Source organism: Bos taurus, chromosome 12 (genome assembly GCF_002263795.3).
Source record: "Bos taurus isolate L1 Dominette 01449 registration number 42190680 breed Hereford chromosome 12, ARS-UCD2.0, whole genome shotgun sequence".
Classification (NCBI taxonomy): Eukaryota; Metazoa; Chordata; class Mammalia; order Artiodactyla; family Bovidae; genus Bos; species Bos taurus.
This window is the reverse complement of record NC_037339.1, coordinates 71,716,352-71,728,799: the sequence shown is the minus strand read 5'-3', so window position 1 is coordinate 71,728,799 and position 12,448 is coordinate 71,716,352. Positions and strand designations below refer to the sequence as shown.

General features: G+C 43.6%; 1 protein-coding gene across 1 annotated transcript in view; it reads right to left on the bottom strand.

The window, feature by feature from the left end:
• LOC100337053 (ATP-binding cassette sub-family C member 4) overlaps positions 1 to 12,448 on the bottom strand; it is a 1,051,816-nt gene that overhangs the window by 114,899 nt on the left and 924,469 nt on the right. The window contains exons 13-14 of the mRNA XM_059892301.1: positions 2,794 to 2,888; positions 2,484 to 2,570 (exon numbers count right to left, since the gene is read on the bottom strand). Of these exons, the coding sequence (XP_059748284.1) occupies positions 2,484 to 2,570; positions 2,794 to 2,888 (182 nt within the window). The remainder of the gene's footprint in view (positions 1 to 2,483; positions 2,571 to 2,793; positions 2,889 to 12,448) is intronic.

The following is a 12,448-nucleotide window of genomic DNA, read 5'->3' as shown; positions in this document are numbered from 1 at the left end:
ATTTAGGAGGCCAAAATAAATAAATAAATACAGTTTATCACTGTTTCCACTATTTCCCCATCTATTTGCCATGAAGTGGTAGGACCAGATGCCATGATCTTAGTTTTCTGAATGTTGAGCTTTAAGCCAACTTTTTCACTCTCCTCTCTCACTTTCATCAAGAGACCCTTTAGTTCTTCTTCACTTTCTGTCATAAGGGTGGTATCATCTGCATATATGAAGTTATTGATATTTCTCCCAGCAATCTTGATTCCACCTTGTGCTTCATCCAGCCCAGCGTTTCTCATGATGTACTCTACATATAAGTTAAATAAGCAGGGTGACAATATACAGCCTTGATGTACTCCTTTTCCTATTTGGAACCAGTCTGTTGTTCCATGTTCAGTTATAACTATTGCTTCCTGACCTGCATACAGATTTTTCAAGAGGCATGTCAGGTGGTCTGGTATTCCCATCTCTTTACGAATTTTCCACAGTTTGTGGTGATCCACACAGTCAAAGGCTTTGGCATAGTTAATAAAGATGAAATAGATGTTTTTCTGGAACTTTCTTGCTTTTTTTGATGATCCAGTGGATGTTGACAACTTGATCTCTGGTTCCTCTGTCTTTTCTAAAATCAGCTTAAACATCCTGAAGTTCATGGTTCATATACTGTTGAAGTCTGGCTTGGAGAATTTTGAGCATTACTTTACTAGCATGTGAGATGAGTTGTAGTTTGAGCATTCTTTGACACTGCTTTTCTCTGGGATTAGAATGAAAACTCACCTTTCCCAGTCCTGTGGCCACTGCTGAGTTTTCCAAATTTGCTGGCATATTGAGTGCAGCACTTTCACAGTATCATCTTTTAGGATTTGAAATAGCTCAACTGGAATCCCATCACCTCCACTAGCTTTGTTGTTCCACTAGCTTCCTAAGGCCCACTTGACTTCACATTCCAGAATGTCTGGCTCTAGGTGAGTGATCAGACCATCCTAGTCTCCCTTATTCTGCCCAGTGTGGGTCCTTCTCCTCTCCTAGTTCACCATCCTCCTTGTAAACTAAGAGGTTTTGTGCAGTGACATCTGTAAGGGCACTGATCTCAGTGCACACAGCAGGGTGTTAATAAGTGCAGCTGGAAGGGATTGTTGCCTCTAACAAGGTGAACAACAGCAAGATAACTAACCATGGGGGAGATGTGGAGGCTGTTTTAGGGAAAAAACAAATTTGTGAGGCTTTCAAAAAGGTCAGTCTAGAAAATCCCATGGACAGAGGAGCCTGGTAGGCTGCAGTCCATGAGGTCGCTAGAGTCAGACACGACTGAGCGACTTCACTTTGACTCTTCACTTTCATGCACTGGAGAAGGAAATGGCAACCCACTCCAGTGTTCTTGCTTGGAGAATCCCAGGGACGGGAAGCCTGGTGGGCTGCTGTCTATGGGGTCGCACAGAGTCGGACACAACTAAAGCAACGCAGCAGCAGCAGCAGCAGCAGACTCAGTAAGAGGCCTCAGACAGTGTGTGTTAGGACACATTATCATAGAAAAGCATCAGAGTTGTTCTACTTTAGTCACTGTGTAGCTAACCAAGAGCCACTTACAAGTTATAAATTCCAGAAGCAGGAATGTGACTCAAGACTTAAGCCAGATTATAGTGACCCTACATGTAACTCTAAGTATTAATTCCACTAAGTATCTGTGAAGCAATGTGAAATGACTGAAATTGTACTCAGATGTGGAATAAATGAGTCTTAAACTCTAGACTTTATGGGTTTCCCTGGTAACTCAGATGGTAAAGAAACTGCCTGCGATGCAAGAGACCAAGGTTTGATCCCTGGGTCAGGAAGATCCCCTGGAGAAAGGAATGTCAACCTATTCCAGTACTCTTGCCTGGAGAATTCCATGGACAGAGGAGCCTGGTAGGCTACAGTCTATGGGATTGCAAAGAATTGGAAATGACTGAGCAACTAACACACACACACACAGACTTAAAGACTTTATTTGGAAACTGATAGAATAACAAGCATAAACCAACAAGGCCTTTCCATGGAAGCCCTATGACAGCACCAAAAACTTCACTTCTAATGTGTCTTAAACAAATGATGGAGGAAAAGAGCTGGCAGCCAAGTAACAGGTTATGGAGTCTCACTCTCTGATTTAAAAACCCTACATTGTCTTTCTTATTCCTGAGGTCTGGATCCATCCACAGTGCCTGGATCCATCAACTGCAAGTAGCAGGGGAAATCTACATCAATCCCTCACTCCCTCAAGCACTGACCCCACTGTCCTCCACTCACTGGAAACACCTGCTGTATTTTCCTGTCCTGACTTCATCATGATGCAAGATTTCTCTAGGATGGATCTTCTGTGGAGGGAAGGGATGGGAGAGAGGGTCACCAGGGCAGAGCGAGCTGTGTCTCCTGAAGCACAAAGGCTTTCCTGAACTCTTTCCCTGATTTCTACAGGGTTCCTGGGAAGCAGAGATGATAGAGAACAGGAGCAAACTCACTGTTCGAACAAGTGCCTGCTGACTCCTGCATCCACTGCGCTGAGCAGATCGTCCAGGAGGTAGATGTCTGCATCCTGATACATGGCTCTAGAAAATGTAGAGAGACGTCAGGAGAAGACACTTCACACTCCCTGGGTCTCAGCCCTGAATCACAACAATGTGAAACAACTCCCTGTTCATTCCAAGAGTCCACGGGAAAAGCCAAGTCCCTGCTTCACACAGGCCCACCCGGTGAGTGGGGCCTGCGTGCCCACATCCACTAGGAGCCATGGAGGAGGAGGGGCAGGATGGCAACTGAAACCCCATTTACCTTGCAAGGCATATCCGAGCTTTCTGCCCTTCACTCAGCTGTGTTCTTCCATCTCCTATCTTAATTATTTCTTCATCCCCCAGAAGCCGTAAATCCTATACAGAGATAGGAAAGGGAAAAGAGAAAAATATATAAAATGTGTTCCACTACCATCTTACACTCCTAGCATTAGTTCCTCATACAAGTGTTTGATCAACGTGAACGTATGTTCAGCTGCTAAGTCATGTTTGTCTCTTTGCAATCCCATGGACTGCAGCCCATCAGGCTCCTCTGTTCATGGGATTCTCCAGGCAAGAATACTGGAGTGGGTTGTCCATTGCCTGCTGCAGGAGATCTTCTCTACCCAGGGATTGAATCCGTGTCTCCTGCATCGGCAGGTGGATTCTTTACCATGAGCCATCCGGGAAGCCACAGCAATGGGTAAATGTCAGATTTACTAAACTGTAAATTTGAACATTAAAAAAAAAAAAAAACTCTCAGTGTTTTCTAATTTGTTTTCATTCTGTAGTTTTTGACAGCATCTATGCATTTGACCATTTTAACAGATATTTATTGAGGATCTTCTGTATATGAATTGATTGTAACTTGCTATTGGTGACTGATCTCTATTTTCTCATCAAGCCAACAGTGGAACCCCATTCACAGTGTGAATCGTAACGTGCAAAGCACATGACCACAGTAGAAGAGACTCCATCGTAACCCTCCCTGACTGCCACAAAGACACATAGACACACAGGTTCTCTGCTCACTCAACGCTTAATGGAGGTGCATTGGATAAAAGGCAGCAATTACTCTGTTGTTATAATTTATAATTACTTCACCTTCTTTCTTTCTTGAGCTCAGAAATTAATACCATCTCTTGCCTTTGGTTGTCATTAAAAAAATGAGCTGTGTTAAGTTCTCAGCCTCACACACACACAGAATTACTTGGCCTCTCTTTCATTGTTGACAGTTCTTGCAAACTGTTCTGCTTAGTTTTTATGCTTTGATTTGATGTTGTTGAAATGGTTTTCTTCTTAAAATAGCACAATGATGTAACACAGCAATCTTAACCACATTCTAGAAAAGGCACTTACATCCTCTCTTTCCAGGACATAAGATACTATCTCTGAGTCTGTTACTAATACGTTGGGTGTGTTGTTCACTCTGCAAATTATTTAAGAACAAGCCACCAATGGGAAAACCATATTGGAGGATTTGAAATAAAACCAAGTCAAGCTTATTTCTCAGCCACCATTTTCTAATCAGATTAAAGGGGAAAAGCCTGAGCTGAGCATATACTACAGTTCCTTTCACTAACAGGAAGGTGTTCTTATTCATGTTTGTTATCTTTTAACCAATTCTCACTGAATAGAAGGCACCCAACCTAGAAGGAAAACTAGGAAATGGCACTGCTGGTTTGGTGCCATCCATCCCGAAGCACATCAAGGGCTCTTCAGCAATGGTGGAGACAACACTAGAAACACCATGGAGCAGACTGCTGAAATGGTTAATGTGGGCTGGACATGAGGCCCTGGCAGAGGAGGGCTGGATCCCAGAGTCAAGCAGCAGGAGGCCTGCCTTCCTTCACAGCTTTTCTTCCATGTGGAATTGCCCCTCCTCTCACAGCCTGGCAATATCCTGCCCATCATCCTTCTAGGCTCAGCCCACACACGCTCTCCCATGGAACCATCCTGGACTCATCGCTTCCTGCTGGGTTCCTAAGGCTCTGTTTACATCTCTCATGAAGGACCCATCTTATTATGCTCCATAATTTGTTCACATGCCCATGGCTTCTCTCAGCTCCTGGCAGGTAAGATCTGTGCTGGACCCTGACGCTGATTATCTCTAAACCTCACAACAAGCTGCACAGCAAGCACTGGCCCCATTTCACAGGTGATGAAACTGAAACTAAGTGGGGTCACATCACTGGTCTGAGGATCATCAGCTGTTAAACAGAAGAGATGGAATCTGAACCAAGCTCATCTCAGTTCAGAGCATTCTGCCCTTTCACATCATGCTGGCCAGATAGTGAAAGAAGAGTATATTTGAAATGAAGATAATATTAAAGTAACTCAAGACTTGAAGGCCTCTATACCTATTCATGTAAGTATCAATAAACTTATTATCCATTGATTGTCAAGGCAATCTGAAAAAAATGACCAAGTAAGTGATCTATGTGGAAAAATATTAAACTAGAATTTATCAGTTTGATACCTTTAAAGAAGAGATAAAAAAGCAACAAATATTTTAATTAATTTATTTTTAAAATTGGAGGATAATTACAATATTGTGATGGTTTTGCCATACATCAACATGAATTGACCATGGGTATACATGTGTTCCCCCATCTTGAACCCCCCCTCCCACCTCTCTACCCACCCTATCCCTCTGGGTGCCCTGCTTCATACATCAAACTTGCACTGGTCATCTATTTTACATATGGTAATATACATGTTTTCATGCTATTCTCTGAAATCATCCCACCTGCGCCTTCTCCCACTGAGTCCAAAAGTCTGTTCTTTACATGTGTCTCCTCTGCTGCCCTGCATGTAGGATCGTTGTCACCATCTTTCTAAAAGCAACATTTTTATATACATATATTAGTAACAACTAGATGTATTACACTAGATCTGATTGAAGTAATTGTTTAAGTTCATTGAGCTGAAAGCTTTTCTGTAACAAAACAGGGAGACACGAACTAATCACACTGGCAGTGTTGATTCAGGCTGATGATGTCAACTCCAAGGTCCAGGAGTCAGAAGGCTCAGGAATGGAGTCCCAGTGGCTCTATTGACCAGGTGTTTGGTTTTGGCTGATTGATCTTTACAAGCCTGTTACTTCAACTGTAAAATGGAGATAATAAGACCATCAACCTCATGAGGTTGTTTTAAGGATGAAATGTGGTCATGGTTTTAAAGCAGCTGATTGCTAGGGACATAGCAAGTACTCTGTAAGTACTATTAAAATGATTTTGAAAATAAGTTAATTCTTATTTATAAGCTCAGCCAGTTTCTGGTAAAATTATGTTCATAAAATGTGATAGTAAGAAAGAAGGTATCTGAGTATTTAGCTTCCATTGTTTGCATTAATATTTCTATATTTTTATAGGTGCTCTACACATAGGACAGTATATAAATGTAAAATGACAATATTCTATTACCATAATATAAGTAATATAGTATGTAACATTTGTCTACATGTTATCTTTAAGGCTTTTGAAAATGTTTAGTAAACACATATTTAAAGGCATCAAATTGATAAATTCTAGTTTAATATTTTTCCACATAGATCACTTACTTGGTCATTTTTTTCAGATTGCCTTGACATATCCAATGTGGTAATAAAGTTATTGATTACTTACATGAATATGTTTATAGAGGCCTTCAGTCTTTGAGTTACTTTAATATTATCTTCATTTCAAATTATCTTCTTTCACTAATCTGGCCAGCATGATGTGAAAGGCAGATGCTCTGAACTGAGATGAGCTTGGTTCAGATTCCATCTCTTCTGTTTAACAGCTGATGATCCTCAGACCAGTGATTGTGACCACCACTTGTTCAGTTCATCCACCTGTGAAATGGGCCAGTGCTGTGCTGTGCAGCTTGTTGTGAGGTTTAGAGATAATCAGCGTCAGGGTCCAGCACGATCTTACTGGCAGGAGCTGAGAGAGCCATGGGCATGTGAACAAATTATGGAGCATTAATAAGATGGTTCCTTCATGAGAGATGTAAACCAGAGCCTTAGGAACCCAGCAGAAGCGATTGAGTCCAGGATGTTCATGGGAGAGCGTGTGTGGGCTCGAGCTAGAAAGGATGATGGGCAGGATATTGCCAGGCTCGTGAGAGGAGGGGCAATTCCACATGGAAGAAAAACTGTTGAAGGGAAGGCAGGCTCCTGCTGCTTGACTCTGGGATCCAGCCCTCCTCTTGCCAGGGCCTCATGTTCCAGCCCACATTAACCATTCGTCGGCCGTTTCTGAGGTCAGTGTGACCCTACCGGCATAATACGACCGCGATCGTCTTCATCCCTTCCGCCACAGTTGATTATGTCTTCTTCTCATACTCCTTTCCTTAATCGCGGACCAATTTGCTTTGAAAGAATGCTAAGCCTCGCATTGACTTCGTTTCGCCTATCGTTTAGAGTGCCACAGTGTGTGCCTTCGACTGTTTTAACTACAGGACCTGCTAACTTCACAACATAAGTTGTATGGGAGGGAAGAGCCTAGATTTTTAGAATTTAACTCTTTTTTTTGATTGCTGAGTGAAGAAAAAATCGCTTTAGGCTCCCCCTTTTACAGAATCATCTCATTACCTGTCTGGTCTTGGTTCTGTTGTGCTACCGCGAATTTTGATTGGCGTTCGTACTTGTCCCGAGGGATATACGTGACATAGAAGTAGATGGGAGGGTAATATAGGGCAAGGAGCTGTGTAAGAATGTATACTCCAATGCTTGTCGTAGCGAACTAAATATCCCCGCAGATGACGGCTTTCTCTTAGGGTGGGTTAAAGAGCCAAAGGAGGCGGTGTGGGGGTGGATATTGGTCAGCTGGGCAGGGCGGTGGCTCCTCTCTTTATGGCGAGGAATAAGTCTCTAGGCTACGATTACGAAGGGTAAATGGTGCGCTATGATGAACTAATTTCCTTTGACTATGGGTTTATATCACTCATTCCTCAACCTCCTTTGCCTCGCATCCAAATTTATGAGTTGGATGGCGTTTTACGCGCCCCTTTATGCCATGGACTTTGAGTTCGTCTAATGTCACTTCAATAAGGGTCTCTCGCAACTCTACTGCAAAGGACAACAGCCAATCAGAATACCCCCAGGCCTAAGGAAGCGCTTTCATTTATGACGGTACACAGACAACTCAAGTACCCTGACTCAAGGTAGTCTTATGTCACTGAGGGGTCTTAGAAGGGAAGCATAGGATGTAAGTGCCTGTCCTAGAATTGTGGTTCACAACGAAACTTGCCTGTGTTTACATAATTCAGTTTGCTAAGACTATTTAAATAAGAAGGAGAAAACTCAATTTCAAAGGGCAACGATCCAAATCAATTCACGGAACCGCCATTAGGAACCCACTAGTACGACCGAACCTCAGTTTTGCAAATAACTGCGTCAGTACATTATGGAAAGACAGTATAAGGCAAGTTGGGTCTGTGTGTGATAGTGAGGCTTGAGATAACACAGCATATCACATATTATTCCTCATCAATGAATTCCAAGGGAGGGGGCAGAGATGGGTTTAATTTAAGTTTTCTTGAGCTCAAGAGGGGAAGTTAAAAAGGTTAAGGTGATTGCCAGTAGTAATTGATAATGATCTATAGGAACCCAACCCTCTGGGGTAAAATTGCATGCCTTATTTTTATTACACTTATTTTTTTTTCCAATTGCACCTTCCATTAAAGCTCTCTGGAGTCTAGACCAGGAACCTGTGTGTGCTAGATCGTAGATCTTTTGATTGGCAGTCAGGGAGGGTTACGATGGAGTCTCTTCTACTGTGGTCATGTGCTATTGCACGTTTGATTCACCACTGTTGAATGGGGTTCCACTGTTGGCTTGATAGAGAAATAGAGATCAGTCACCAATAGCAAGTTACAATCTAATTCATATACAGAAGATCCTCATAAATTATCTGTATATAAATGGTCAAATGCATAGATTGCTGTCAAAAACTACAGATATGAAACAAATTTAAAAAACACTGAGAGTTTTTTTTTTTTTTTAATGTTCAAATTTACAGTTTAGTAAATCTGACATTTACCCATTGCTGTGTTTCCCGGATGCTCATGGTAAAAGAATCCACCTGCCGATGCAGGAGACACGGATTCAATCCCTGGGTAGAGAAGATCTCCTGCAGGAGGCAATGGCAAACCCACTCCAGTATTTCTGCCTGGAGAATCCCATGAACAGAGGAGCCTGATGGCTGCAAGTCCATGGGATTGCAAGGAGCAACAATATAACTTAGCACGCTGAACATACACTTCACGTTGATCAAACACTTGTAGTATGAGGAACTAATGCTAGGAGTGTAAGATGGTAGTGGAACACATTTTATATTATTTTTCTCTTTTCCCTTTCCTATCTCTGTATAGGATTTTACGGTTTCTGGGATGAGAATTAAGATAGGAGATGGAAGAACACAGCTGAGTGAAGGGCAGAAAGCTCGGATTATGCCTTGCAAGGTAAATGGGGGTTTCAGTTGCCATCTGCCCCTCCTCCTCCATGGCTCCTAGTGGATGTGGGCACGCAGGCCCCACTCACCGGGTGGGCCTGTGTGAAGCAGGGACTTGGCTTTTCCCGTGGACTCTTGGAATGAACATGGAGTTGTTTCACATTGTTGTGATTCAGGGCTGAGACCCAGGGAGTGTGAAGTGTCTTCTCCTGACGTCTCTCTACATTTTCTAGAGCCATGTATCAGATGCAGACATCTACCTCCTGGACGATCTGCTCAGCGCAGTGGATGCAGGAGTCAGCAGGCACTTGTTCGAACAGTGAGTTTGCTCCTGTTCTCTATCATTTCTGCTTTCCAGGAACCCTGTAGAAATCAGGGAAAAGAGTTCAGGAAAGCCTTTTGTTCAGAGACGCGAGCTCGCTCTGCCTGGTGACCCTCTCTCCCATCCCTTCCCTCCACAGAAGATCCTCCTAGAGAAATCTTGCATCATGATGAAGTCAGGACAGGAAAAAATACAGCAGGTGTTTCCAGTGAGTGGAGGACAGTGGGGTCAGTGCTTGAGGGAGTGAGGGATTGATGGTAGATTTCCCCTGCTACTTGCAGTTGATGGATCCAGGCACTGTGGATGGATCCAGACCTCAGGAATAAGAAAGGCAATGTAGGGTTTTTAAATCAGGAGTGAGACTCCATAACCTGTTACTTGGCTGCCAGCTCTTTTCCTCCATCATTTGTTTAAGACACATTAGAAGTGAAGTTTTTTGTGCTTTGTCATAGGGCTTCCATGGAAAGGCCTTGTTGGTTTATGCTGTATTCTATCAGTTTCCAATAAAGTCTTTAAGTCTGTGTGTGTGTGTGTTAGTTGCTCAGTCATTTCCATTCTTTGCATCCCATAGACGTTGCCTACCAGGCTCCTCTGTCCATGGAGATTCTCCAGGCAAAGTACTGGAATAGGTTGACATTCCTTTCTCCAGGGGATCTTCCTGACCCAGGGATCAAACCTTGGTCTCTTGCATCGCAGGCAGTTTCTTTACCATCTGCTGAGTTACCAGGGAAACCCATAAAGTCTAGAGTTTTAAGACTCATTTATTCCACTCTCTAGTACAATTTCAGTCATTTCACATTGCTTCACAGATACTTAGTGGAATTAATACTTAGAGTTACATGTAGGGTCACTTATATCTGGCTTAAGTCTTGAGTCCACCATTGCTCTCTTGGAATTTATAACTTGTAAGTGGCTCTTGGTTAGCTACACAGTGACTAAAGTAGAACAACTCTGATGCTTTTCTTTTGATAATGTGTCCTAACACACACTGTCTGAGGCCTCTTACTGAGTCTCGCTGCTGCTGCTGCTGCTGCGTTGCTTTAGTGTGTGTCGACTCTGACTTGCGGAACCCGCCTAGGGACAATCCAGTGCGGGGCGCCAGGCCGAGGTGCTTGTGCCCGTCCGTGGGAGGTTGTTCTCAAAGCCAAGGTGTGAACTAACGTGTGCTGGAGTGGATGTTGTTCCTCTTCCCGGCAATAGTAGCGTCCCTATGTGTGTCCTGATATGAGTCAACAGCTGGAAGCCCGTGCTCAAGAAGTGGAATGATGTAGACATGAACGCTCCCACCTACGGTGTCATCATAGACGTACTAGCGGGGGCACCCTCTTATTTGAGCACTGCGTGCACCTAGCCAGGCTTCCGCTGTCCATGGGATTTTTCCTAGTGGAAAGGAAGGCTGACCTGGTGTTTGAGTCAGGCAGTGAGCACGCAATGCCCTCACATATTATTGTTTTATTCCCTAAAGCCACAAGGCCCTACCCACACACACAACTCTCATACCCCCAGGCCATGTCCCCATGGTGTGTGCGTTCTGTTGCCTTGCGTGTTGTTTCACGCTAAGAATTTGTTGCGACAAACAGCGGCCCCACCAACAAGTCCGCGATTCCAGACTGCAACTTATTAAACACCCCTGCTGGATACCCGTCACCCCTCACCCCCCGCAAGGTCGCTTTGGTGGTCACTGAAGAAGAGCGCTCACTCTTGTGGTAGACTGTTCGATTGACTAGCAGAGGGGTCAATGGATCTCAGGTTGTAGCACACTCAATTCCCCTGTAGCGGGGCTACTGGGGTGAGTTTAACACAAGGAAGGTTGATTTTGGTCGAACTAGTGAGAGAGGGGAGAAGGGACAAGGCAGAGCACAACTGCAGTCAAAATATATAGTGCTGGGAGTGGAGGACCCCTCATGGGATGTGGTAGATTGTGCTGATTGTTATCCTCACTTTGCTGTGCTCTCTTCTCGAGGCCACACTCTCTCTCTCTCGCAGGTGAGGCACTTACCCGTGTGTGATGAATATGTGAAGTGGCATACTCTTGTGTGAGATGACTAGGAGAAATGCGAACTTAACCCACCCTTTTTAAGAAGTGATGATGTTGTGGGACGTGCAGGGCCATGAGGGGGGGGAGCCGACTTCTCCTTCTGGGGTTTGTGTCCAGTTTGAGTTCTATTTCTATCTAAAAAATTGATGTCTGATACTGTTGTGTTAACATTCAGTGGGGCTGCACTCACTGTGGTGCCAGGCCAGATTTTGGGGTGAAAAGAGACTCATTTCTGGAGGGCCAGGCAGTCGCCACGGGAGTGACTTGGAAAAAAAAGGTTGAGTTTCAGTTCTAATTCCCGGAAAAGCCTCTGTGTCCAAGGGTAATGCTGCGGAGGAGTACTAGTTGAGCTCAATCTGCAGGCCGATGTCTGTATTCAAAACATTGCCTAGGACCATTGCTCAATTTTTATTCTCTCGAAGCCAGACTTGTCAACCGTATCCTTAAACCATTGAACTTCAGGATTTTGTTTAAGGCTGGGATTTATGATTTTTATCTTCTTGAGGCGAACGAGAGAACGAGATCCCAAATGTGTCTCGTCAAAGGTTGTCGGTTAACAGCCTCAGCTGGGAATCACATCCTTAAATGGAGTGAAAAGGCAAGAGGCATCTTTGCCCCACGGCGGAGAAAAACCCAAAAAGCCTTAGATCCTTAACATCTATACGACAATCGTGTATAACATTAATATGCACCCTCCGAGAAGGGCCGGTTTTTCTTTCATCGTGATCATCACCTGATGCGAGAACACAAAACTCTGTTCTTTTGCAAAAAGATGTCCGTTGTAGGAGGGATGCGAAATAAAATCCCAAGGACATGTTCGAATGCTAAGCCAATGCTTCCTTGTAGAAGGAATCTTGTACTTATCTCAAGAGCTTATTTAATGTCCATTTTTCGCTTTTAGCTAGTTAAATGGGTTCACAATCCAGTAGCTCATGAACTCGGAAACAATAGTGATATTCTTAAGAATTCACACAGTGCGTGACTATATTCCTCAATTTTTTGAGAAAGTAAGGGAGGAAAAAAAGAAAAAAAAAAGCATATTTTGAATATGCCCAGCAAGGGTGTGGCTTTATTCTCTCTATGAGCTCGTACTTATCTAGTCTCAGCCCTGCTTATTTAACTTCCACAATATCGCGCTGAG